The sequence below is a fragment of the Hyperoodon ampullatus genome (genome assembly GCF_949752795.1).
Source record: "Hyperoodon ampullatus genome assembly, chromosome: 8".
Taxonomy (NCBI): Eukaryota; Metazoa; Chordata; class Mammalia; order Artiodactyla; family Ziphiidae; genus Hyperoodon; species Hyperoodon ampullatus.
This window is the reverse complement of record NC_136921.1, coordinates 87,776,459-87,803,855: the sequence shown is the minus strand read 5'-3', so window position 1 is coordinate 87,803,855 and position 27,397 is coordinate 87,776,459. Positions and strand designations below refer to the sequence as shown.

The 27,397-nt window shown below is 39.4% G+C and overlaps 1 protein-coding gene across 1 annotated transcript in view; it reads right to left on the bottom strand.

Moving 5' to 3' along the window:
• Positions 1–27,397, bottom strand: part of RAPGEF4 (Rap guanine nucleotide exchange factor 4) — a gene marked incomplete at its 3' end in the record, with an annotated part of 310,629 nt that overhangs the window by 35,715 nt on the left and 247,517 nt on the right. The window contains 6 exon segments of the mRNA XM_079709744.1: positions 12,506–12,597; positions 17,068–17,156; positions 21,897–22,012; positions 23,888–24,034; positions 24,441–24,517; positions 26,742–26,802. Coding sequence (XP_079565870.1) covers positions 12,506–12,597; positions 17,068–17,156; positions 21,897–22,012; positions 23,888–24,034; positions 24,441–24,517; positions 26,742–26,802 — 582 coding nt within the window.

Sequence of the window (27,397 nt, the reverse complement as noted above, 5' to 3'; positions counted from 1 at the left end):
AGTGACATTTACATAGAAATTTTATCCATTAATACAACAGATACCTGATTGTCTACTGTATGTGTCTGATGAAGGTCCCTGCTCTCAGTTTACATTCTTCTGTGGGTTACAATAGGGAAAATATAGTATGTGATCAAGAAAAATTTTAGATTAGACATACTGTTCCTTTTTCAGTGATTTATAGTACATATTATAGACAATTCATTCATAAAACAATTTCCTTTTTATAGCTTACACTGTAACTTGCACAGAGAGTACCTCAGTTAAGCCCTACTTTATAGTCTTGTGATGAAAACATCATTCTTTCTACAAGTGAGCAAGCTGACAGTAAAGGAGTGTAAATGGCCAAGATTACATAGTGAGATTGTAGAGCTGGTTTTAAATCCAAGACTCCTAATTCCAACTAGTTTATTCTGCATTATACAATATCCCTGTGCCTCATACCTGGCTACAAGACTGGGCATGTCTTAGCTTATGACCATGACTTAAAAGGCACTGTAGAAAACTGTCTTGTGGCAGTGCTATGCTTGGGAGCTAAACCAGTCAAGGGCCTTTTCTAAAGGGACTATAAGTAATCATGATCAAGGTAAATGACAGAACTTTAAAGCAAAGGTTTACTGCATGTAAATGGGTTGCAAAATGGCTTTCATCAATTGAGCACGGGATTCATAAAAAAGAAAATTGCTCAACCTGTATTGCTACAATTCTCTTTGAGCTTACAATAAAAAAGGGAAGAAAGATCACTTTCTGTGAAAATTATTTTTTTTCTGATTAACCCTTTGGTCTCTTTCTGGTATGCACACATAACTCAGTTTTTCTTTCCAAAGAGTTGCAATGCTGGGCGCTACATTTTAAGACTATTTTTTAGGGTACCTAGGAGCATAGTCAGGCACATGGTGGGTACCAAGTGAGTAATTCTTGACTGATTGAAAAATATGTACTGGTTCACTCATAAGTCAGTGAGAGAGAGAGAGAGAGAGAGAGAGAGAGAGAGAGAGAGAGAGAGAGAGGGAGGGAGGGAGGGAGAGAGGGGAGGTTCTTTCCTATTTGTATGAGGCTGAAATGGTTTGAAATATCTAGTTGATAGTAAGTGGATATAATTCTAACTTTCCAGGCTATCCCGACTTGGACTCAAGGAAGCAATACAAATGCTTGTATGTTGCATCCAGAGGCACCAGCTGCACACCTGTGGCTAATCTATAGGGCCCTAGTGTAGGATGACTAAATTGTCATTGTCTCTGTGGGTCAGGACACAGATTTTTCTTGTCTTCTCTTCTGCTGGGGAAATCTGTCTTTTGTGTACAATAAAAGAACACATGATTGCAAGGATTAACATGATTAACACTTCAAATATGGGTCGGGCTCTACAGTTTACAATAAATATACTCAAGTGCTTACATGATCGTGTAATGCTCTCCACAAACCTGAAGGGTAAATATTTACAGATGAGGAGACCGAGGGTCAGAGAGGAGATCTGCCCAAGGTTGTTCAGTGAGTAAATGGCAAGGCTTACAAATCCAGGCAGGGCTCTTATGGCCGCCCCTATGGCCCAACCAGTGGCTATAGTGACTACACACTGGTGCTTGGGTTCATGAAATTATTACCAGTAATTGCATCTGGGAAGCAGAGATCCTAATGGGAAAGAGATTTCTCCTCCTCTCTTTCTCCCTCTCTCTTTCATCCGTCCTTCCTCCCTCCCTCCCTCCCTCCCTCCTTCTCTTCCTTCCTTCCTTTTGGAACTTTTTGCTGAAGTTCCTAGTTTCCTAGAGCTGACTCAGCATGTCCAGTCCCGAAACCAAGGGCTGAGTGCCCCCCACTCTTCATGTATAGCTCCACAGCCTCCTGGGAGCTAGAACTGACTGAATCCAGAGGGAGTAGGAAGAGGCTTTCTCTTTTTTTCTCATGAAAGTTACAAATCTTTACCTCTGGAAAAAACAAAAGGAAGCACTGATTTGTTTCACAAAGTCTTGCCTTTCCCCCTTCCAGGTGTTTATTCACTAAGGTGGAGTTGAGAGTAATAGTATTTTCATAGCTGAATCTAGGCATGTGCTCAAGGATTCGGCCCCTCCACAGGCATCACACCATTCCATTCCTCAACAGGCTGCTGAATCAGATTCTCAGGTGACACAGAAGACTCTACATGTAATTGATCTGCCTGAAATGGTCACAGGGGAGGTGCTGGGGCTTCTATTTATTCCCATAACAATCTCCCCAGGTTTTTAGAATATTTATGTGATTTTTAGATTTTATTTAACTCCTACAAAAAAGAAGGGGAAAGAGAAAAAAACCTATATTCCCTTCAGAAAGCAGCCAAAGAATAAAGACATCCCACCAGGTCCCTTGTCTCAATATGATGTCAAAAATGCAAGCTAACAAGAGTAACATTTCAAATATAGTATTTGTAAATTTACACACATCAGAAAGGTTGCAGAAACCATTACTTTCCGTGGCTAAAGCTGGAATAATAATGCATGAACCATTTGATGGAGAAAAGTCCTATGTGGAATAAAAATCTAACTCTTCTCCAGCACAAATAACAGTTTAGAAAGGATTATTAATGCATACCACACACATTTTTAACATACGAAGAACACTATCTGAAATACATACTTAGCTAATGTCTGTTTCAAGAGTAGGTTAGTACAGAATATCAAACACATAATAATCTAATGATTTTGTCATACGATCAGGAAATACTTGTATAGAATAAGGTCATGACTCATGATATGACGATAGCTGGGTTCCGGTAAGAAGCAATATGGCTGCTTGAATTCATGGGAAAAAGTCACAGAAAGATAACATGGTTCTGGTATCTGATTCTGGTAGCTCATAAAGTGCTAGTGTAAAGTTTGTAAGAGAATCTGGAATTATTCCCTTAATTGTTATTTTTAACACAATTAAGTAAAGGCCATAGTAGTCCAAGTGGCCAAACTCATCAGTCATATACTGAGTTGATTTCAGATGACTCACAGAATCATAGAATCTGAGCTTTGATTTTATCTCCTTCAACTCCACCATTTTTAGAGGTAAGGGAACAGGTAGAATGAGGTGAAGTGATTTTTCTGAATTTATCAATGGAATTCTTCCAACTAGAACTCAGTTCTCTTACCTCCCGCCCCAGGACTCTGTTGACTTGTTCATGTTATTGTGTTTGTCTAATATTATTATTTCTTTATCCAAACATGTATTATGCAGCAGAATTAGGTGACCTAGAAGTTTGTTGGATAACAGGGAAATCCATGTGATATGTAGAACTGATCCCCAAAAGCCCTCAAAGAAGACAAAGCACATACAGAAAACCAAGAGTTAATTGTTGCAGCCTTGACCATCTGAGAGTCAGCGAAGCAGGATCCCTAATGTCTGAACTAGACCCTCTCTGCTCTATATATTCAACCAGTTCTCTTGGCCAATGTCTGTTGATTTAGAAAGCAGTGGCTCTCCACTCCTAACCAGACCAGACATTCTTAAACTACTGATGATTCAAATCCTAATTTGAGGTTTCTCATTATGGTAGTACGACTTTTCACCATCCAAGAGCATTAAATAAGAATCCTTCAGCAACGTAGATGGACCTAGAGATTATCATATTAAAATGAAGTCAGACAGAGAAAGACAAATATCATGTGACATCACTTGTATGTGTAATCTAAAAAATAGATACAAATGGACTTCTATACAAAACAGCTCATATTTTATGAGCCACAGACAGAAAACAAACTTATGGCTACCACAGGGGATGGTGGGGAGCAGGGGGAGAGATAAATTAGGAGTTTTGGATTAACATATACACACTACAATGTATAAAACAGATAATCAACAAGGACCTACTGTATAGCACAGGGAACTATACTCAGTATCTTGTAATAACCTATAAAGGAAAAGGATCTGAAAAAGAACATATATATCTATAACTGAATCACTTTGCTGTACACTTGAAACTAACACAACATTGTAAATTAACTATACTTCAATAAAAAAAGAAAACAAATTAAAAAAAAAAGAATCCTTAACTGCAGGAACCATGTCTTATATTCAATGTGAATCTCTACATTTCCTAATCAAAGACTGGGCACATGAAACATAAAAAGCCTCAAATGTTCACCTTAAACTATTCAATGACACTGTTTGGAGTGCTACATATAACAGAATATTCTTAAAACTGTTTTTCCCCAAAAATATCACAGCTCTTTAAAACTCTTTACCTAAATTACCTGAAATTCCATTTTGTCGAGATATCAAATGCAGATCATAGATGCATTCTAAATAAGTTCATATTCAATGTTACCAGGTTGACTAAGTCTACAACAGATACCAAACTCTGGTACATCTTTTAAACAGAACCTTTTAGTTATTGGGTATTTAGTTTATAGGACCATAGGCTTTCAGAATGACTAAATCTTTATTGAACTGGACCAGCCCCTTTGACATCATATAAACATGGATGAGGACAAATTGGATCTGTTTTCAGTGAGGTATTAGGGCTAAGAATCAGAAGAGGTGAAGGCCACAGAGTCTTTTTACCCTGCCAACAGCAGGTTTAATATTCCACTGAGGCATTTTCCTCATGCCGGCTCTGCCGTTCGAACACTGTAATTATTTCATATATTTTTACCTAGTTATTATCTTACTCACCACAGGCACCTGTAATTTTTCTGTATTTTTTTTTTTTTTTACTGCTCATTTACTTATTCTTAATTCAGCTAATAATGGTTCCATGTATTAAAATTATCATGGGGAAAGTAAGTGAAAACCTCCTAGGATGTAGAGGCAGCAGATTCATTACAGCCTACAACAGGGAATAAAATATTATGTATACTTTTTGCAGTAAGTACATGCTAATTATGCAGCTATTTATAAAACACTTATCAACATTCAAACTGATACTCTTCAATGTTGTTGTTTTTTAAAACCCTGCTTTGCATACAAGATCTCTGCTTGAAGCTGAAAACAAACTTTGGGGGTCATCTGCCCACTGACTCGACAAAGCTTTTGCGCATTCTTTATCTTATGCCATATTCCTCTCATGATGGTACAATCATTTATTTATAGGGGGCAATATTTACACAGGGCTTTAAGGTTTATAATGTATTTCCCACACATAGCCTTATTTGATCTTCGCAAAAACCTGGTGAGGTGGGTAGGGCAGGTATAATTACCCCTATTATATAGATGGGGTACAGAGAGGTTAAGGATAATTGCCAAGTAATATAGGTTTCAAGATGCAGGTCTTAAACACGGGTCTTCTGACTTCAGAGCTCTTGCTTTTCCTACTGTATTATGGGCCTCTTTACTACCCTGCTTGACTTTGTGGAGCATCCCCACATCCTGAGCACCAAGTCTACTCCTTCCTTGATGCAGCATGTGCTTGGGAATGCAAGTCCTGGAATTAGACCATCTGGGTTCATCTCTTGGCTTCCCCACTTATCAACTGTGAGACCCTTGGTCAGTTAACTGACCATTTAGAGCCTCAGTCTCTCCATCATCAGTAAACTTCATAGGATTGCTGTTAAGAAGGAGACGAGGCAATACTGGTAAACCATGTAGAATGGTATCTGAGACATAATAGGTACTCAGTTAAAGGTTATCAATCATCATTATCACTGATCCACTTCTGGAAATAATACAAAATCTTTAAATGGATGGCTTTTGAATTTTTCATAAGCCCAGGCATTTCTGAGTTTAACACTGTGATGCTATTCCTACCAACACAGCTGCTCCTGTGTTTGTGTGCACCTATTAACTTGGAGCTCACATGAGCTCTTTCTGCCTCCCATTTTCTTGCTCAGAATATTTTTTTTCCTCACTGATTTTCAGACTTCTCTGCATTTTTAGAGGCCTTTAGTTCTTGGCTATTCTTTTTAGTTTTAGTCAGGGGTTTGTACTCATAGCAGAGCAGTTAGGACTTGGCCTAATGCAGCAATTGCTTGGGTTCAAATATTGTTCCAACCCTTACTAGCTATGTAACTTGGGGCAAATTATTTATCTGCTCAGTCTCACTTCCTTAATGCAAAAAGAGTACACATCTCACAGTGTTGATATGAGGCTGAGAAAATGTATATAAAATACTTTGTAGAATATCTGATAATACAGTCATTTTCTGTGAAAGAGAATACCATGTTCATATCATCATCAAACCAAGCCTTCCTTATTGGAAATAAACTCTGAAATTGCATATCTGCAGAGATAAATTGTTCTTATAGTGCCACATGGATCAAACACTTTTTGGAACCAAGTAAAGGACTAAAATGGTAAAATTTGGCTTCAACAAAATTTAAGTTGACAATCTTCCTTAGAAATGCCAAGAATATTCCTAAAAACATGGCTTTAAGAATCTGATGCTCTTTTGTAAATCTTGATTTACAAATTTTGGTTATTGTTCCTCTTAGAGAACCCAAGTCAACTTATAAAGAGAATACCCCCAGGTCATTTTCACAGAGAAATAAAGGATGGAGACTCTGCCTTTTCAGTAAGGAAAGCTATTGTGTTTACTTTGTTTCTGTATAAGGGACGTAATACATACAAAGGCAGTTTTAGCTAAAACTTAGTGGCAAATCTGTATTCCATAGTTTCTTTTTAATTCAAGAAACTAAATTATTTCCACGCCAGAAGCATAAAATTCATGTTCAATACTAAGCCAAAAGAAATTAGGATACTAAGAGAAAATATTTGACCAAAATTATTGCTGTATTTAACTTTTTATACATTTAAATATAAACCATTTATCACTTTAGATTCTTTCAGCTGAAGTAACAATCTGTTCTAAACAACAGATTGTTGTTTAGAACAGATAGTATTGCTGTATTTGTTGACATAACAGAGACTCTATCGGTAGGGTAAGCTTCAGAATTGGTCCAAGTGCAATGATGTCATCATAGACTTCATTTTTTCCCTGACGCTCAACTCATCTCAGCTTTGTCATAGGGCTCATTCCCCTAATGGTTGTAGGATGGCTGCCACAGGCAGTTGGGGCAACAGGCTGCCTGTTCTTTCTTTTTTATTAAAGTATAGTCGATTTACTATATTGTGTTTGTTTCAGGTATACAGCATAGTGATTCAGTTATTTTTTTCTGATTATATTCTATTATATGTTATTACAAGATACTGACTATAATTCCCTGTGCTATATAGTAAATCCTTATTGCTTATCTGTTTTATGTATAGTAAGTTTATATCTGCTGATCCCATACTCCTAATTTGTCACCGCCCCCTTTGGTAACCATGAGTTTGTTCTCAAAGTCTGCAAGTCCATTTCTGTTTTGTTCCTGTTCTCTTAACTGCTTTTTACTCAGAAGTCCCAGGAAACTTCTCTTTGAATCTCATTGGCCCTGTCTACATTGGGCCTGCAATGTGAGAGCCAATCACGGTCAAAGGCAGCCAATTACCATGACCAGCTAGACTGACCACCTGACATGGCACTGATGGTGGGGACTCAAATACAATGTCCATTGCAACTGCAATTACATTAATGCTACACGGAGTTTCTCCAAACATCTGTTAGTATATGTGGAATCTTAGGTGGTTATTTGGCTTCCGAGTGCCTTGTAAAATGTAAATAAATATCATACCAGTGTCTTTTTTGCCTCACATGTGGGGGCTGGTGTTGGAAAGATAAAGATGTGAAAATGCTCTGAATCAAAGATAGATTTATTAAAATTCAAAATAATATTAACTTAGTTGTGATCACTTAACTGAAGGCCTGCCTGCATTTGTACAGACAAAAAGAAGGCAGAGTTTAACCATAAAACAAAATTAAAACAATAGGACAGCAATTCAGTAATAAACATCAAAAGCATTAAAATATTCCGTATTCTTTGCTTATATTTAGAAACTTAAAAGTAAGGAATATATGTGGGCAAAGGTTTAGCTGGAAGGATGCTGATTCATCCCACTGTGTTTGTTATAGGAAAAAATGTGGAGATAATCTAAATATTCAATAGGAAGAGGCTAAGAAAATTAATTATGACATATCTACCATATAATATTGTGAATCAATAAAAATGATAACATGTTATTCTCATGCATCCTCGTCACCTTGTTGCCCAGCACAGTATAACACTGTAAGTGTTCAGTGTTTGTGGAATTATCTGGAAAAAGTGATGTAGTTTTATTTATATATACTGATTTGAAAAGATATCCACAACATACTGTTAAGTGAAAAAAACCATATTTTTAAAAAGCATATACAACATGATAAAATTATATAATTTATATAAAATTATATAAAATTATACATGTATATAATTTCTGAAAGCTTTTTCATAATACAATTCACCTGAGATACCAGGTGAATTTTGTTCTCTTTTTCTGTAAATTGAATTTTTTACAATGAGTATGTTCTATTTTTAAGGATGACAAAGCTATCTATATTTAGAAAAATGGTGTGAAAAAAATTAGTGGGAGAGAAATGGCTCTGTTTGTTTAGTAACAAAGCATACACAATTATTTAGTGTATGACCCCATTCTTATATTTCAAAGCATATATCTATATGTATAGAAAAAAGACTGGAAGGCTACATACCAAAATGTTAACCATAGTAATACCTGGTAGGTTCATAGGGGGTTTTAATTTTCTTTTTAAAGACTAATGGAAAATTGAACTGAATTCTAAGTACAGATTTTAAAAAGATTAAAGAAACTAGAGATGAAAAGTACAGAAATTGAACAAATATCATTTAAAAAACTCATTATAAAGCACTTGTATTCATCAGGCCAAATCATGTCCCAAGCATATCTAATGAATAGAGAGTCTCTCTCATTAGCACATAAAAGGCCTGAAATATTAATGTTAAACAGAGTTTTACCATCTTCTTCTGTGCTAAAAGCAAAATTGGAGGAGACATACAATGTGGGTTAAGGACAGAAATAGCCGCCAGTGGCTCAGGGCTCAAATCTTTTCTGTACTAGTAATTATCTTTCTCTGAGCAAATCATAATTTTTCATTATCCTAATTTATTGATTTGGAAAAAGAGCAGTGAAAACACTGACTTCTTCATAGGGCTGCTATGAAAAGTCACACATATTAAGTACTTAAAAACACTCAGCCAAATCAACTCACTCAGTATAAGTGCTTTAATGGAACGTGGTTAAGTATTATATTTTACTATCCTTAAATCCCATAACAACATGGGTATTAGCCCACTTGTTCCATTTTACATTCTATCTCCCTGTCACATGAGGACATGGTGCTAAGCAGTTTATATGTGTGTTCTTTTTTTTTTGACTGTTCATTGTCTATTTCTCCACTTTCTCTATTTTTCTTTACAGGCAGTCTCTATAAAACTGTCCAGTAAAGTGCTTTGCCTTTCTTTGACCAATATATCAGCAGTGACTCAAGCTACTCCCAGGGATGTGGGAATGAGGTGAGGGCCCAGGATGTTTGGAGTAGATTTACTCTAAAAGCTGTTCCTTAGTTGCTACCCCCGAGGTTCCCTTCTAAGGTCTGGACTCTTTAAGGATTCCTTCAGTTCTCTGAGTTACCCCATCCTTCTGATGAATTCCTTTATTCCTTAAGTCACTTACAGTTGGTTTATGTTACTTATGACCAAAAAAAGGAGCTTATATAAGAAGCCTATATAACATCTCCCTGGAGGCAAAGGGACTAAAACTTGAGTCTTTAGCATGATATAAACACACTTACACATATGTGACTTTCAAGGATAGAGCCCTTTCCATTCGCTTGCCTGCAGCAGGATAAGTTCCTGGCCTCCCTGGCATGCTTTCTCAAGGCATTAGAGGACAGTAATTCTTGTTTTACTCCCAGTATCTAAGGACTGGACTTAAGCTGTCCAATATGGCATCCACTAGCCACATCTGGCTATTTACATTTAAATTAATAGAAATTAAATAAAATTAACTATTCAGTTCCTCAGTCATAGTAGCCAATTTCAAGGCTAGTGGCTACTGGACTAGCACAGATATACAATATTTCCATCACTTCAAAAAGTTCTATTGGACACTATTTATTTGGTTTCAACAAATTAGGCCCACTTTGGTTTTTAGCCAACTGAAGCACAGATAAACATGTATCATGCATGCAATACATTACCAAGAAATGTTCTTAAACTCTAATTAAAAGATAAGCTTTTAAAGAAATAAGTTGCGAAGAAAAAAAAAGTGACACACCCCATGCTTGGAATCCTAAGACCTGGATAAATCCTAATTCTTCCACTTGCCTTGGGTATGTTTGTTTTTGCCTCAGAATCCTCGTTTGTAAAATAAAGCTGATACTAACCCAATAGAGTCCTGTAAGGATAAAGTAGTATAATATGGGTCAGTGGTGCCTGACACGTAAAAAGTTGATTCAAAATAGAACAATTGGGCTTCCCTGGTGGCGCAGTGGTTGAGAGTCCGCCTGCCGATGCAGGGGACACGGGTTCATGCCCCGGTCCGGGAAGATCCCACATGCCGCGGAGCGGCTGGGCCCGTGAGCCATGGCCGCTGAGCCTGCGCATCCGGAGCCTGTGCTCCGCAATGGGAGAGGCCACAGCAGTGAGAGGCCCGCATACCGCAAAACAAAAACAAAAACAAAAACAAAATAGAACAATTAAGAGAATCTAAGTTCTCAAAGGGCAGGGTGTGAAGGAGGTGGTCTGAGGGCACTAGGTAGTGTAGATGATACCCAACCATCCTGATTCCTTCCATCTCTGAGAAAAGAATTAGGATTGGATATCACAGGCCTCCCTTGATTCTACTGTCCACTTTCCTGCCTTCTCCTCCTCCCTGCAACATTATCCCCACCACATCCCTACTGGGGCATGGCATAGACTTTCCCTCTAGGATCTTCTGTTTTAAGAACAGAGGTCAGTGCTATGAATGTTCTCAATCAATTCTGAAGGAGAATAAGCTAATAAGAAATCAGCATTTGCCAGAAGAATATAAGCTTAAAGTTTGGGGCTTTGAGTTGTAAAGATATGACTTGGCCCACTACGTTCTCTCACCCTTCTTTTGGTTTTGTTTGCCTTAAGCTTATCAACATGCTAACTGTTGGGGGAAAAAAAAATCTAAACTCAATGGTGGCTTTTATTTTTCCTTCCAACAAATCTCAAAGGTCTAATAATGATTACTAAGTATGGAGTTAAAGAGCACAGAGAGATCCTGAATGTGTCAATTTTACTTGAGAAAAACTAAATATGAGCCAGAAAGAATATGTAATATATTTAAGTCTCATTAAACTGTCATTACTTGGAAAGATATTTTCCAGGCAAATAAACACCCAAATCTCACTCTTGCAGCATCCTCTGAATAGCACATTCAACTCCAATCTCCTATCCTCACACATTCTGTTGACTTCAAAGAGAATTATGGGTGAACAAGAAAATGAGAATCAGGTAGGGCAATTATAATTCTGAAAAAGGAAAACATGCCACATTGATTGGATTGCTCAGAGAAAAGAGAGCCATTCTCCTTCAATATATTTTGCTGCTCAAGAAGGCCAAAGTATTTGGGGGCCTAATTTTTGGCTGCTTTAAAAATAAAGCAGAATTGGAAAATACACTTTCACATTCTGCCAAAGTTGAGGGTATATCTCATTCATAATATTCACTCCTTTTTTTTTTTTTTTTTTTTTTTTGCAGTACGCGGGCCTCTCACTGTTGGGGCCCCTCCCGTTGCGGAGCACAGGTTCCGGACGTGCAGGCTCAGTGGCCATGGCTCACGGGCCCAGCCGCTCCGCGGCATGTGGGATCTTCCCAGACCGGGGCACGAACCCACATCCCCTGCATCGGCAGGCGGACTCTCAACCACTACGCCACCAGGGAAGCCCCAATATTCACTCCTTTTATTCAGCTTCTATCTTCTGAATGTTCCCTCTGTGCCAGACACTGTACACCCACTGGTCAACTCAATAGACTATTGAAAAGCTGCCCCCAAACAAGCTCACTATGAAGCTACCTAGAGGAACTGCCATTAGAATTTCAAGTTTTATATCTTTGACGTAAGTCCATGGGATAATAATAAAAATAGCCACAAAGGAATAAATTTCGGTATCTAGAGGATAGGGTGGACTAGGATGAATGTGAAAGAAAAGTGACCCCCCAATGACAACTTGTATATATCTCATCAGGTTAGTGTTCTGATTAATACTACAGCTTAGAGGGACACAAACAGATCACCGTCCATCCTACCAGGTATCCTGACAGAGGTACCAAGTCTGTCTCCAAGCTTAGGAAACTATCCCTAACAATATTCCCCAATAATATTGTTCATCATAGCCTTCTCTGGCCTACCTCCCAGGTGTGTATATTTCTCATCAGCATTACCTTCCTTATAAGGGTAAACTGGCTCACTTTTCTCTGCACAGGGAATAAGGAGGAAATCCTTAAACACGGCACAGCAAAACCATGCCAGGGAGAGCTGGAAACCTGTGCGAGGGGAAAACTGCTGATGTTTCAGAGTTCGACAAGGGCAGAAAGCACAATTCTGCCCGAACCATGACTTACCTTGAGAGCATGCAATGAGATAATGGCCATATACATGTGGGGTGTTGTCAAGGGAACAGACTTCTCACAACAAAAGGATATTGGGCCACCAGAGCTGGGCAAAGCTGGGTATTTGGCATAAAAACACAGTGCATCATAACAAAGTCATTTAAAACAGAATCTGCAGGGGGGCAAAACAAAGCAGAAAAGGAAATTAGATGCCTGTAGAAATGTTTAGGAAAGCAGGAGTATCTACTCATTTGTTCTTGGCCAGTGGTTCTTACACATCGGCTTGGGGTATTGTGGTTTTACTGTACAAAGAAGCACTGTGTATAAAAATAATACGATTGACAGAGCTTGAGATCAAAACTCAATTTCTTAGGACAATGGACAAAACGTATGGTAGTTTTGAAAGAGACAGAGTTGTAATAATGACACTGGTCACCTGAGCCACAATTAATTAAAAAATATATATATAAAATAAAAGAGCCACACGTGGGCAGAACCATGTATGCAGGATTAGGACATGGTCATTTCTTTGTCTATTTTACACCACCTGTCTTTTGTCAATATCTCTTTTCCTTTATTTATTTTTCACCTTCTATTTCCAGAAAGAGCAATAAAAGATGAAAGGGTGAGAGAATTACAGAAAAAGGAGGTGGTAAGAGCAGAGAACTGGTGAGGGAAACAAAAGCAGAAAAAAAAAAAAAAAAAGACAAGATAAAGGCTGTGAGCAGCAACTGAAGCAAAACAAAAGCTCTCCAGTAGATTAAAATGGTGTATGTCCTATATTTGAAGCTATTTTTAGATAGGTAAGTGGGGAGATGGCAAAAGAAATAAGGCAAGTCCCCCCAAATAAGCTTCATTTTGAATTTGATGCTGGTTCTTCATTGCAAAGACTAGGCAGCCTTAATGGGAAAGCACATAAAGACAGATCTGAAAGCCTTAGGAGTACACAAGTTAAAGCTTTGGAATCCAAGATGCTTATGGGGGTTTTCAATTTAAAATGAACTACCATGGCTGAGATTTGTGAAACTCACATAACTTTTCAAATAGAAAAGGGTGAGAAATATGAAAACCGTCTAACTATATATATTGAATTTTCAATGTCTATGTTTTAAATTAACAAATACTATCAAAGTTGGAATCAGTGACTAAAGATTTAACTGTTATACGTATTTTTTAAAAATTGATATAATTGTCATAAATTATGTAAGTTTAAGATACACAAAGTGTTGATTTGATACATGTACATATTGCAATATGATTACCACCTTAGCTTTAGTTAACATATCTATCACGTCACATAATACCATTATACTCATTTAAATATAGGTGATGAGTGTAATCCAAAGTTGTCATAACTAGGTGTTACTAGTGGTTTCAGTCCCATTATACTGAGCCAGAGAAGATGCTGAGGTGTCAGACAGAAGCTGTATAGAACTTTTTTTCTTAGGTATGAAAGGACGTTCATTGGCATGTCTGAGTTTAACATATAGTGTCATCTTTATATGTTTTAGATATAAAGGATTTCTCTGAGGATAGGAGAGAAAATGCTTGCTTATAAGGCTCCCCGAGGCCTGTGCTATAAAGTAATTTAAATTTTGCTAAAGCAGAGATTTGAGTAGCGTGCTCCAAGGCTGGCGAGACTGTCAATCAGCATGGTAATCACCCAGCACCCACATCTCAATGTGGCTTTCTTATTCTCTGCTCATAAGCAGTAACTCTTGAGAACCGATTAAAAAAATCACTTCCTACTAGAAAATGATTTTCCAAGTCACTCAAGGACTAATTCTGGTCATAGAAGTAGAAAGTCTAGAAAACCAAAAGGTCTCAGGCAGAAAATACATGTTTTGGGGTAAACTAAGAGAATGTACTATCAAACCCAGGGGTGTTCATTTCTACGATGTAAACCAGTTTCACTGGCAACTCTGACATCTCTTTCTTATTGTAAATCCAAAAATGCCAAGGGTCTCCCACCCCACTGCATCCATGAGTTTCATGGGGCTGAACTAAGATTATTTTTAGTGTCTTAGGATGATGATATAGTAATTCATATTTTTGATTATAAGAAAGACAGATTTATTCTTTCATCCAATCCATGAACATTACTTGCAAGAATAACAAAATCAGAAAAAAACTGCAGGGAATAAAGTTCAGTATTAAATTATGATGTGAACTTAGTTCTAATATAAAAAATGGAAGGGTCAGGAGTCATATCCTAAGTGGCAGCTACGCTATATACACTGATTTCTGGCCTTCAACTTTTTAAGAAGCAATAATTCAGTCCCCTCCTCTTTCAGAAGTGACTTTAAAAGGAAGAATATATTTGTTCTTCATGGGTAGTAAAGATCTTACAGATCTTTTCTTAGATTCCATAGTCTCTAATGCACTAGAATGTTCCTTTTTGGACAATATTCACTTTAGAGAAGATGTTGTTTCTTGTATTATGCAATCACACATTCTGGGCAACAGTTAATCAGAGGGGAAAAATCTGTATTTTTCCTGACCTTGGGTCCTAGAAATTTGGTTTGAGGTTATGTTTGCCTCTTGGAAGCAAGCAATCCTCTCATAACTGGTCCCTCAAGGATTTCCTTTTTCAAGAAAAGATCTTATCACATTCTCCTTGCTCAGACATCTTCAACTACTTCTCAAGGCTTAGCTTCACATTTAAGATGCTCTGAGATCTGGACCCTAATTCTTAGGCCCTACCTTCTTTCTGACACTTATGTATACAACAGTCTAGCAAAGCCAGACCACCTGGTCCTCCTTGTCTCTTTCTAGGTCAGCACTCATGTTGTCCCTCAGGATGGAAGGCTTTGTCCTTAGTCTCTAGTTACTTACTGGTTACCTGCCTTCCTTCAGGGCCACTTCAAAGGCTGTATCCTCTGTGACACTCTGCCTGGTCCCCTCAGCCTTATGATCAAGTTGTTTGCACATTCCTTTAGGTCCTGTAGCAGGTTATAAGCTTCCTGAGGACAGGAGGGTGGTTTCTTGTTCACACTGCCTTGTCCTAAGCATCCAGCTTAGCACAAGCCCAACAAGATCCTCAACAAATATTGAACTGAAAATAGCTGCACTGGAGCCAGAGATCCTGGCTTTTAAATCTACTACTCCCCAATTAATTCACTACATAAAAAACCTTAGATAATGTATATAAAGAATAAGAAACTGGAATGAGAAGATAAAATAAGAAGTAAATCAGTGGTAAAATACTTTTAGGAGGCACAATAATGTTAACTTTACCTTGAGTATATTGCAAAGATGACAGAACTGGACGTTGAACTACTACTAAGTTTTTAGATAAGTCTTCGAACTTCTTTCAGTGAGAAATCTTCTTCTATGGAGTTCAGTGTGCTTAAAATATTAACCCATTATTCTGAGGGGCCAGTAGCAAATGAATGTGGGCTGTTCCAAAGTCACACATAAGATGGTAACCAAAGTGGAGAATGATACCAAACTCTGAACACTTAATTCATTGGTAAGATTCATCTCATTTACCCTCAGATCTCTGTGTCTTAGTTAACAAGACTGGTTCACTGGAAGGTGGTATTATGAGTTGATTTTTTCCCCAAAAAAAGATACGTTGAAGTCCAAATTCGCAGTACCTCAGAATGTGACCTTGTTTGAAATAAGGTCTTTACAGATATAGTCAACTTAAGATAATTCATGTGGGACCTAATCCAATATGATTGATGTCCTTATAAAAAGGGGAAATTTGGACAGAGACACATGCACAGAGAGAAAACAATGTGAAGTGACACAGGGAGAATACTGTGTGAAGATGAACATTGGAGTGACACATCTACAAGCCAAGGGATGCCAAAGATGGCCAGCAAACCCCCAGAAGCTAGGCAAGAGGCATGGAACAGATTCTCCCTCACAGCCCTCAGAAGGAACCGACCCTGCCGTCACATGGATCTCAGACTTCTAGCCTCCTGATCTAAGAAGCAATACATTCTGTTGTTCAAGCCACCCAGTTTGTGGCACTTTGTACTAGCAGCCCTAGGAATCTAATACAGGTGGTGTTTCGTTACACTCTGGGGCAGCCCAAGAATCTCAGAAAGAACCACTTTACTCCCAGTTGGAGCACAGTTGTGCTTTTTACAGAGGCAGCTTCAAATCCTTTACGGGAATAGGTACTATTTAAATTATAGCCTAAGAGATGCCTACAGAAGGTGGGATCTAAATGATAACTTAACAAATGCCTTTGGAAGGCTACTCTTAATATCTATGAACGAGACTGAGCCATCTACAAAGCACAACCAGGACGAGGAGGCAGAGGAGGGTCAGGAGGATGCTCTTCTAATGGTCATACACATGACCCATTTCTTTTTTTTTTTTTTTTTTTGTGGTACGCGGGCCTCTCACTGTTGCGGCCTCTCCCGCTGCGGAGCACAGGCTCCGGACGCGCAGGCTCAGCAGCCATGGCTCACGGGCCCAGCCACTCCGCGGCATATGGGATCCTCCCAGACCGGGGCACGAACCCGTATCCCCTGCATCAGCAGGCGGACTCCCAACCACTGCGCCACCAGGGAGGCCCACCCATTTCTAAAACTGCTGTGGCTACACACACTGAGAATGAACTCAGAATTTTTTTTACAATGCTCTGCATGGATTTAATAGACACACAACTGTCCCAGGTGTTTACCTGTTGCTTCATTTAAAGCTGGCTCAAGGCGTATCGTTTCTAGAAAATGCTCTAAAATTTTTTCAGGTGTTCCTGACATCACAGTATACCTGGATAAGAAATAAAACCATCATTAGTTTTTCAAAAGTGGGCAAATCATTAATATATAACATTTTACATATCTACGTTTTTTGGTTTTTTTTGAGATCCCAGGGAACCATATGGACTCAACTTGTGACCCATATTCTCCATAAGGTAAGAAGGATCATGTACCTTGTCAAAGTCACATAGGAAGGCAACAGAAACATCACAAACTGAAGTAGTTACTAAAACATTATTCTTTTTTCCCTACATGGGACTAAAGTAAACTTCTTAAGAGAGTGGCTCTAGCAGGCTGGCGACTGAGGCATTTCAGCCTTGTTCCAAGGGGGAGTGAAAAGGAACATGTAAATCCTGGGGCAGCTCAGGGCAAGGGCAAGTGACAGAAACTAGGTTATCCCTATATGGGTTACTTGTTGCAAAATTTCGACCACACACTGGATTCCCCTGCCTATTTCTGGAATGCTCTGTCTTTCCCAACTGTACACTGGTATGTGCTTTGGAAATGCAGCTAAGAATAAGAGAAAACAACCCCCCAAAACACCAATGAGCAAACAAACCCCAGTAGCATCTGAATAGGAAATAAATCAGTAGTGGAACATCCATGTAACTTATATCAAGGTCAAATATCAATTAGTTGGCAGGGTGGGGGACGTTAGGCATCATGTCAGAAGATCCAGCCATGAAGCTCTTCAATCAACATGGGAGGATGTATTTTTTAAAATTGAAGGTGGGTTATTTCAAAGTCATGTTCAAGACGGTCAAAAACAGTGGGTGAAAGCTATAGGCAAAATACATTAATGGGATCTGGGTACTCCTATTCCAAAACGTAGACTTTGCTCTTCTGCTTGGCATTTCACTTAGGGCAAAATGACAGGGAAGAAAAACAACAATGAAAATAAAATTCTCTTGTGTTTAGAAAGCAGTGGTAGACTTCAGCTCCAGAACTCAGGGTTTTTTTGCCTCCTTACCAATACCCTTTCCCTGCCTGTTTGAGACCTTAGAGGAAGTGTGTTGAGATCCCAAGAATATCTCTAATGTAGTCAATCTCAGGGTCTTAACCTCCTGCCTGAGGGAGTGAAGAAGAGGCAATGCAACATATGACCCTGTGCCCGGGAACACAGAGTGAGTGAAGCAACCCCGGTTTTGAACAAGGTAGCAAATGCAGTCTATTTGGAAGGTAACTGTTACTTAAACCTATTGTGTTTGTGCATGTGTGTGTGTGCCCTCAGGACCAAAAGGAAGCTGAAGAGTTTAATCTCTGAAAGAATCTGGCTTTGGAGCCTAGAGGAAGAGCCAGGTAATTAAAAAAAAAAAAAAAAAAAAAACCTACTTTAATCAGAAAAGTATGACCCTTTTCTCAAAGTAAACAGCATAGAAGACGAGGGTTTTTCCTCTTATAGGCAATGACTATTTGAGGGAAGGAGAGGGCGAATCTATAAATGACTTTCAATACTTAAATGGAGAAAATTGCTGAGTTCATTCAATAATTCCTAAAATATATGATTCTTTGATGACCCTTCCAAGATGACCTGGAAGAGGAGCAGCATCTGGCCACACGAATAAGGAACTGGAGTTGGAGAGGGCAGCCAGAAGGCTGGCTTCCCATTCTGGTGTTCTTGGTTAGGACAATTCTTAGCTAGGGTTTTTGTCCAGCCAAAAAGAATAAAGGCTTACCTGGGTGGCAAGCCTTGAATGCTCTCGGCTCACTAGTAAGAGAAAATGGCGTCTCTACTCTCTGCCCACCTGGTCAATTGCAGACATCAGGGCACCTGTCTTTTGCTGCCAAAGTCTTCCTCTAGTGGTACAACTGCCTTACCCTACCCTATGTCTCTTCTCAGTTCCACAGAAGGCTATTCAGGGGTTGGTAATCTCTCAGGACCAGGAACTCTGAAGAGGGAGGGACAGGGAGCTTCTGGCCTGAGATCTTGCAGCTCTGGGCTTGGCTGAAACATGTTATTACTTTCTTTCAGGCTGGACACTGCCAGGTGCCTACTGCTTGACCTCTGTTTAAATGGAGAAGACTTGAAAACCAGACAGTATGGCTCTCTTCAGTTTATTGCATGAAGAAGTTACTGTAGTCCAAGTTAAAGAGAACCCTGATTGGTTATATTACCTAAGCTGTGAGGTTCTAAACTTGAGAGAGAAAAATCTTTTTCTAACACCAAGTCTGGAAATGAGGACACGTCTATCTGCATCCAGAACAAAAAAAGAGGTGGGGAATGGTGCCTAAAAGAGACTGTCTTTCTGCAAACAGGATGGAGTTGAACGATTGGGTGGTTGATAGTCTAAGGAAAAAGCAACACAGTCACTAAAACAGGAATAGTCATTTCAAATTCTCTCTTATTAAAACCACATAACCACAGAGCAGGAGATATCCAAAATGGTAAATATTTGAGGGCTTCATATAGTTTATCCAGCATGAGAAATACTGTCTTGCTATTGACATTTTAATATCACACTCAGAGTTAAGTGGCTTGAGGAGAGTCAGGCAGTTTAGACCAATTTAGATTGGTCTACAGGACACAAATAAGGAGCTATAACAGAAATCAGATCCAGGCGTAAAATACATTTAATGCATGTGGGCTCTCCTTTTCCCTTTAGTTTGATTTCATAAAAAAATCTATATTTGGAGGGCACTCTGAATGGAAGCTGTTGTAACATGCAAACACTTTTGATCATCTTCCCATGCCATAAAGAGGTGAAGGAAGGGGGCCTCCGGGGCCCTGTTGGTCAAATGTTTTAAGGTTATGAAGCATTTAAGGCTTACTTTTTCAGGTAGCAAAATTTTCCTGAGACATCTGCGGCATTATTAAAGAATGTAGATGACCACTATAACATGGTCTAGCTATACTTCAGAGCACTAAAGAAAATCACTGGGGGTAGTCCCAGACTTCACATAAAAAATATTTTTATCCTCATCCTCCTTTGTGGGCTGGAAGGACAACTGCTGAAAAACATTTGAGCAAGAATATTTTTCAAGAATGCATAGTAGTGAAAAATAGAAAAATAATAAAGAATTCTGGATGGTAATTTTATAGGTTTGTAAGTGAAGGGATAGTTTTTTATATAGTCTATTTTATGTCAGCCCTTTTGAAATATATTGCTTTGCAACGTTTACTAGATAGTGTTAAGGAGAGAGTATCTATATACCATATTTTGCTAGAGTAAGTTGTGAGGCTAAAGGAGCATAGACTCAGAAGTTGGTCAAGCTGGACTTGAACGCAAGCTCTATCATTAAAAGTGTTGTCATCCTGGGCAAGGAACTCACTTCTCTGAGCCTAAATTTTTCCATCATCTGTTAAAAGGGGTTGTAATAAGGATTAGATAAAATATGCAAGATATACTATGGCTCTTCAATAACATTATATTTCTTCCTGCCTTCTTTGCAGATATGTTGACTCATCCAGATGAAATGTCTGAGCCTTGGGCTTTCAGTCTAAACAATTAAAACTCATCATTTATGGTGAGTGGGTTGATTAATGGGAACATCCCATTTACTTGTTGGCAAAAAAAGAAAAATACTTGGGATGCACTCCATTTCAACATAGTCTGTGGCCACATTTCTTTACCTACAGAATTGGTGTTTTTATTACTCTAGGATTAAAAATTAACGTTTACTTAAAAAATGAGATTCTGTAATTTTTTATAATTTCTTAGAGCTACATTTCCTAATTTCCCTAACTATTCAAATGTTCATACATTTGATTAAAAGAAGTCTCGGGCTTCCCTGGTGGCGCAGTGGTTGAGAGTCCGCCTGCCGATGCAGGGGACACGGGTTCGTTCCCCGGTCCGGGAAGATCCCACATGCCACGGAGCGGCTGGGCCTGTGAGCCATGGCCGCTGAGCCTGCGCGTCCGGAGCCTGTGCTCCGCAGCGGGAGAGGCCACAACAGTGAGAGGCCCGCATACCGCAAAAAAAAAAAAAAAAAAAAGAAGTCTCATGTAAGAAGTTGCAGCAAAAGATAGAACCGAACACAGACATACAGAAAAAGAGTCAAGTTAAATGGGTGACCTGATGTTCAATGTGAAACAAATACCCTTCAGACGTTAGCAGGAATAAGTATGGATGAGGCCAAATGGATGTTTCCAGGCCGCAGTCAATAGACCGTGTTGGGACTTCCCTGGTGGTCCAGTGGGTAAGACTCTGTGCTCCCAATGCAGGGGGCCTGGGTTCGATCCCTGGTCTGGGAACTAGATCCCACATGCATGCCGCAACTAAGAAGCCCACATGCCGCAACTAAGACCCGTTGCAGCCTAAATAAATAAATATTTAAAAAAAAATAGACTGTGTTATATATGAAGTGTGGGTTTCCATCAAAGATGCTTATTCTGACAGCATGATGAAAGCACTTCTTGAGAAATCCTACATATGAAATTCAAATACCAAAGGTTCTCCACACCCAGGGGCCTACGTATCCCTTGAGCTGCCTGACACTCCTATTCCCATTGTTCTCTCCGAAGCTATTGCCTTCTGCTCCAAGCTATTACAGTTGCACACATACAGAGGGGGTGTTTTTACAGTGGGGGAATATTCACCCCCGAATTACTCTAGGCAGCACCGAGCTCGATGCAGTGCCAGAAACAGATACATTATACTCCACACGATGTGTGATTAGTCAATAGAGAGAAAAAAAGTCACACATACTGCCGTCTTCCACAAAAAAGGAGAACGTGCTATTGTAGAGATGATGATACCATGTGAAAAGGTTAATCATAGTCTGGCAATTGCAGTGTTGGATGCAAACCTACTTTTGCTGAGGCTGTGAGTTTCCTTGATTAGAAGCCCTGTTCCCTGCTGGGACCTTCTCCAGCACCAAGACATCTTGGTCATGTTCTTTAAGTCTGACTGTATTCGCCTCAACGTCCTGCAAATACAAATTACACCACATACAGATGCTGCCGTTTTCTCAGACAATGAAAAAAATTTCAAATGCTTCAGAAACTCATTTGGTGCTTGTGATGCTAATTGTTGCATCTACAAATTAAGTCATTTTCAAAGTCAAGGGCTGGAACGGTCAGAGAAAGGACCAGATGAGGTTGGAGGCACGTGGTTTTAAAAGTCTGCTGTTACCCGAGATGCAGAAAATCAGCTGAGGAGAGAGGAGTGTGCTCAGAGAAACCTTTGGGAGAGGGTGGTACAGCAGAAAGAGAGAGGAGAGCCAGTGCACTTATTCTTGATAAATATATGTGGCAAATAGCACTCAGCTTCAGCAGAGTTCTTTCATTCTGATTATCTTCTGAGGGTACTTAGTTTTCTTAGGAGTGGCATGTTTTCCCTCTAATCAAGACTTGTAAAAACTATCAGTTTGAAATGTGTTAAAAACACTTTTCAGTTATTTTGAATAATTTTATAAATTATATCCACGATAATGGTCCTAATCTGATTCTTTCAAAGAATAATTGTGGCTGAGTGCAAATTTCATGTGTGTAAACTTCCAAAAGAGTAAAGTTCAAATTTCAATGTCATTAAAAAATAATTTATTAAAAAAACTTAGTGCACGTTTCCTCCTCATTTGGTTCCTATTTTAAGAGACTGGATAAAAACCAAATCAAATTCCATGTGGAGTTTTTCTATATTAGTCAATACTTTAATCTTTAACAACTTTTTTTGCATCAAGAGAATGCATTCCCAAGACAAACTTTGTTGTCAGAAATTTTGCTGCCAAAGGCAAAAGCTTAAGGTTGTGTAGGAATAGGTGTCCACACATAAGGAAAGGGAACGAGACTGTAAATCTTCATTAAATAATGCCAAATGTACCAGAAAGCACAGAAGGTGCATTTAGGATTTTAGGGTAGGAGAGAGAAAGATGCTCAGGCTGGGAAAGGCATAGAAGGGAGTCTGCTCTGTGAGCCAGCAGGGAAGGGAAAAGAGCAAAGTGATCCTGGAGGGAACAGTGTCTCTGGGTGAGGTGGGATAGACCATGGGCCACCTGAAAGGCCAGGGGTGCTGGGACAATATCACCATGCCCAGTGGTCCACAATCAGGCTTCCACCAGCTAAAGCTGGGTTGTCCCTCCCAAGGGACCAGGAGCTGGATGGTGGGGAGAACCTAGGGACCATCTATTCTAACCATCACCCACGCTCACAAATACTTTAACAAGCTTCCATTAGGCCCATCTGCAGAGCCATCTCTAAGTGCAATCTCATGGCTCCTCCTACAACCCCAACTATTCTTCACCTACTTGCCAGAGTCTGAAATTCCTTTAGTGTGAATCAATTTGACAAAAAGCACTTGAAATGAAAATGCTTGGTTAGAGTAACCATGGCGGACATTAATTGCCACTAAAATGTAGTCACTTAATAAATCTAGAGGGAGTGTGAGGATATGAGAAAGATTCAGATTTGGGAAGAGACAGGAGGTTTAGGATGGAGAAACACATGGAGAGGGATGTGGGGAAGGACACAAAAGGGGAAACCTAGGATTGCAAAGAGAAATGTCTCAGACTTTGACATTTTGCCAAGGCATCCCTATTTGTCTTCAGTGCCCATGGACCAGTTCAGGTGTGTGCAGGGTTATTTGGTCCAGCACAGCACGGCGCATTTGCAGCTTTACTGGAATATCACCTCTGGACCCCAGAACCCACCCCAGCACATTGAACATGCCAGGTTTGTAAGCAAGGCCCTTTGGCCCTAGAGCATTCATTAATCACTGTGCTGCTCAATTAACACTACACTCATTCTTCTTACCTGGCAAAAGTGAAAATGGAACACCCCTCAGCCACACTTCACCTTGGACTCACCCTCAGGATCCGGTTAAAATCCTCCTTGTCTACTCTTAAGAAATGGCAGTTATCTTCTCGCAAGACGATGGAGGCAGCTCTCGGGGCATCATTCACTAGCGCTAACTTGCCAAAGTCATCGCCTTCGTGCAGCGTGCAGACCACGCCCTGGAGAGAGCAACACATCCAGAGGAAGGTGATCCCTGAAAGGGAGCAAACACCCACCTGCCCCCCACCCCTAAAACACTGTATATATCAACAGGCTGTACCCAGGGATGCCAAGTGCGGGGGGAATCACGTAATTACATTATAATGTTTCATTTCTCTTTCATTGAGTAATCTGGGCTAGGGCCTAACTTAAATGTATACATTATAATCCAGGAGCCCCAGAAAGTTCAGTACTACTCTGAGTATAATAACTTAGATAATTTATGATTAGAGATGCTATAATGTCTTTTCTGCATAGAGGAACAATGTTGTAGCAAGTTTACTTGTAGCATTAAGTTGTTAATACTTAGAACCACTAGTATATGGAGCATAATAAAGTTTCAGAAAGAAAAAAAGATATATATACCTTGCCATAAATGACTACATTCACTGATCCTTTTAGAATAATGTACCAGGAGGTGCCTTCTTCCCCCTGGTTAAACACTAGATACAAAAAGATGAAAAGACTTATGACAAGAGTAGAAGCACATCAGTATAAATTACAGCTTATCACATCATCATTTTTAAGTCCCCAGAATTATGCATTTAATTCCAGAAGGGAAAAAAAATTACTGGCAAATACGAATTTATTCAGGTGGAATATTACTTCCTTTTCTTTAGAATGTGAAAGGAACAGAAATACTGCACTCCTTGCTGTGCCCTAAAGATACTAGATACAAATTCACCAGCTATCCATTCCTTAAAGCAATACATTTCCCCCACAATTCATCAAAACTTACTAAACTATAGAACACAGTTTTTAAAAGTATTCTGAATGGTAAAGTGAAGTTTGAAAACATGCAAATCAGCACTACATAGTGTTGATGGATGCATATCTACATATTTTTAAAAAAATGGGTTGGAATGATAACCACGTCATATAGGGTAGGAGTTACCCTGGGGAGGGGAAGAGAAGAATGAGATAAAGGAGGGAACAAGGAGCCTTCAAATGTAGAATTTCATTTTTTAGAAAATATAAAAAATGAAAATATGAAAAAATATGGCATAAGGTTACTATTTGATAAAAAATGTTTTTTAAAAAGGTGTTTGTGGGCTGCCCTGGTGGCGCAGTGGTTGAGAGTCCGCCTGCCGATGCAGGGGACACAGGTTCGTGCCCCAGTCGGGGAATATCCCACATGCCGCGGAGCGGCTGGGCCCGTGAGCCATGGCCGCTGAGCCTGCGCGTCCGGAGCCTGTGCTCCGCAACGGGAGAGGCCACAACAGTGAGAGGCCAGCGTACCGCAAAAAAAAAAAAAAAAAAAAAAAAAAAAGGTGTTTGTAACAACCTCTAGGCTAGTTTCTTGTTTGAAATATTTAAGTATTTCATGATAAAATGAAAACCATCAGTAAGAGTGAGTGAAAAGAATAAGAAAAGTTGTAAGTCATCAGTGATCATAAAAATTAAAAAAATATTAAAAGTGAACCTTTAAAATGTAAAGAAAAGACATTCTTACTAAAGTAAATATCAATGTTAGAAATACCACTTTTGATGACTAAAAGTAAAATATTTGAAACTCATTTTTAATTCTTTTTGCTTTTACAATTCATGGTCTCTGCTTATTTGACTAACACAACTCAGTGTGAAGAAAGAGCAAGATTTTCCAAAGAATGTCTCTTGAAAAGTTAACAGGTGTCCATTATAAATGTTTTCTATGTTTCACTGGGTTTAGGAAGTGTCAGTTTAAATGGTGTGAAATTTATCTTTACTGTAGAACTCCTGAGAAAGGTAGCATGCTGGTATGTGTTACTATTCTCCAAGAGAGATTAGAGAAAGAGGCATTTCCTGATCTGAATACACCACTTACCATGTTTTTCAAGAAAGGTTTTGTAGGACGAGTGGGAAGTGCCAGCCGAAATAATTTTGCTCACTTTTTTTTTTTTTTTTTTTTTTTTGCAGTATGCAGGCCTCTCACTGTTGTGGCCTCTCCCGTTGTGAAGCACAGGCTCCAGACACGCAGGCTCAGTGGCCATGGCTCACGGGCCCAGCCGCTCCGCGGCATGTGGGATCTTCCCGGACCGGGGCACGAACCCGTGTCCCCTGCATCGGCAGGCGGACTCTCAATCACTGAGCCACCAGGGAAGCCCTTGTGCACTTTTATTAATATGACATTTCAATTTCTTGCTCCCAAATATGATCACAGAACTAAACTACAACGTGCATGCTGGAGAGATACTACACATTAGTATTGCATAAATATTTGGGGCAAAGAAATTCTCTCAGGCTTGGAGCTGATAGTGAAAATGAGAGAAGAACAAGAAGGCAGGAGAGTGTGCCATTCTAACTAGCCTCTCAAGAGATAGATTAGTTCTTCTCAAGCCACAAACTGAAGTGAGGTCACTGTGAAAAGGTTTTGCCTGGGGTCCCCCCTGAAGAGCACTGACTTCATCTCACCCTCTTTAAACACTGCCTTGAGCCAGCAGGGGAGGGAGCAAGTGGAGACACAGGCTGGCAACTGCTCCCAGGCTGGCACCCAAAACCCAGCGGGCTGCAGAGTAAGGGATACGTGCTAGGAATAATCACAGGTCCAGAAAAACAAATGGTGCCACATGACATCCTGGCAAGTCAGACCCAGGCCCAAGAAAGGGGAGCATTTGCAGTCAGGCTCCCATGGCACATCCTCGGGAGGGGGCCAGTCAGGCACCATGCATGATTACAGTCTTCACTTACACACGGTTCCTCCTTTGGCGTGAGACTCGAAAATGAGAACACCTGCTAACTCCCGTTTCACCTAGAAGGAAAAGAGAAAGAATGTGGGGAAAGGCCAGATTTGGGGGGGTTGGGGAGGGACTTTTTCTCTTTCTGAACAGTGCTGACTTCCACGTGGCCACCTCCCACTCTGCTTTGCTGTTCCTCCTGTCTAGAGCCACTCCCACTAGATGCGACACTAGATTCTTTTTTTAGTTTTTTAAAAAATTGAAGTATAGTTGATTTACAATGTATAGCAAAGTGATTCAGTTATGCATATATATATATATTCAGATTCTTTTCCATTTTAGTTTATTACAAGATATTGAATATAGTTCCCTGTGCTATACATTAGGACCTTGTTGTTTATCTATTTTATACATAGTAGTGTGTATCTGTTAATATCAAATTTCTAATATATCCCTCCCTTCCTTCTCCTTCGGTAGCCCTAAGTTTGTTTTCTATGTCTGTGAGTCTACTTCTGTCTTGTAAATAAGTTCCTTTGTATAATTTTTTTAGGTTCCACATATAGGAGATATCATATGATATTTGTCTTTGTCTGACTTACTTCACTTAGTATGATAATCTCTAGGTCCATCCATGTTGCTAAAAATGGCATTATTTCATTCCTTTTTATG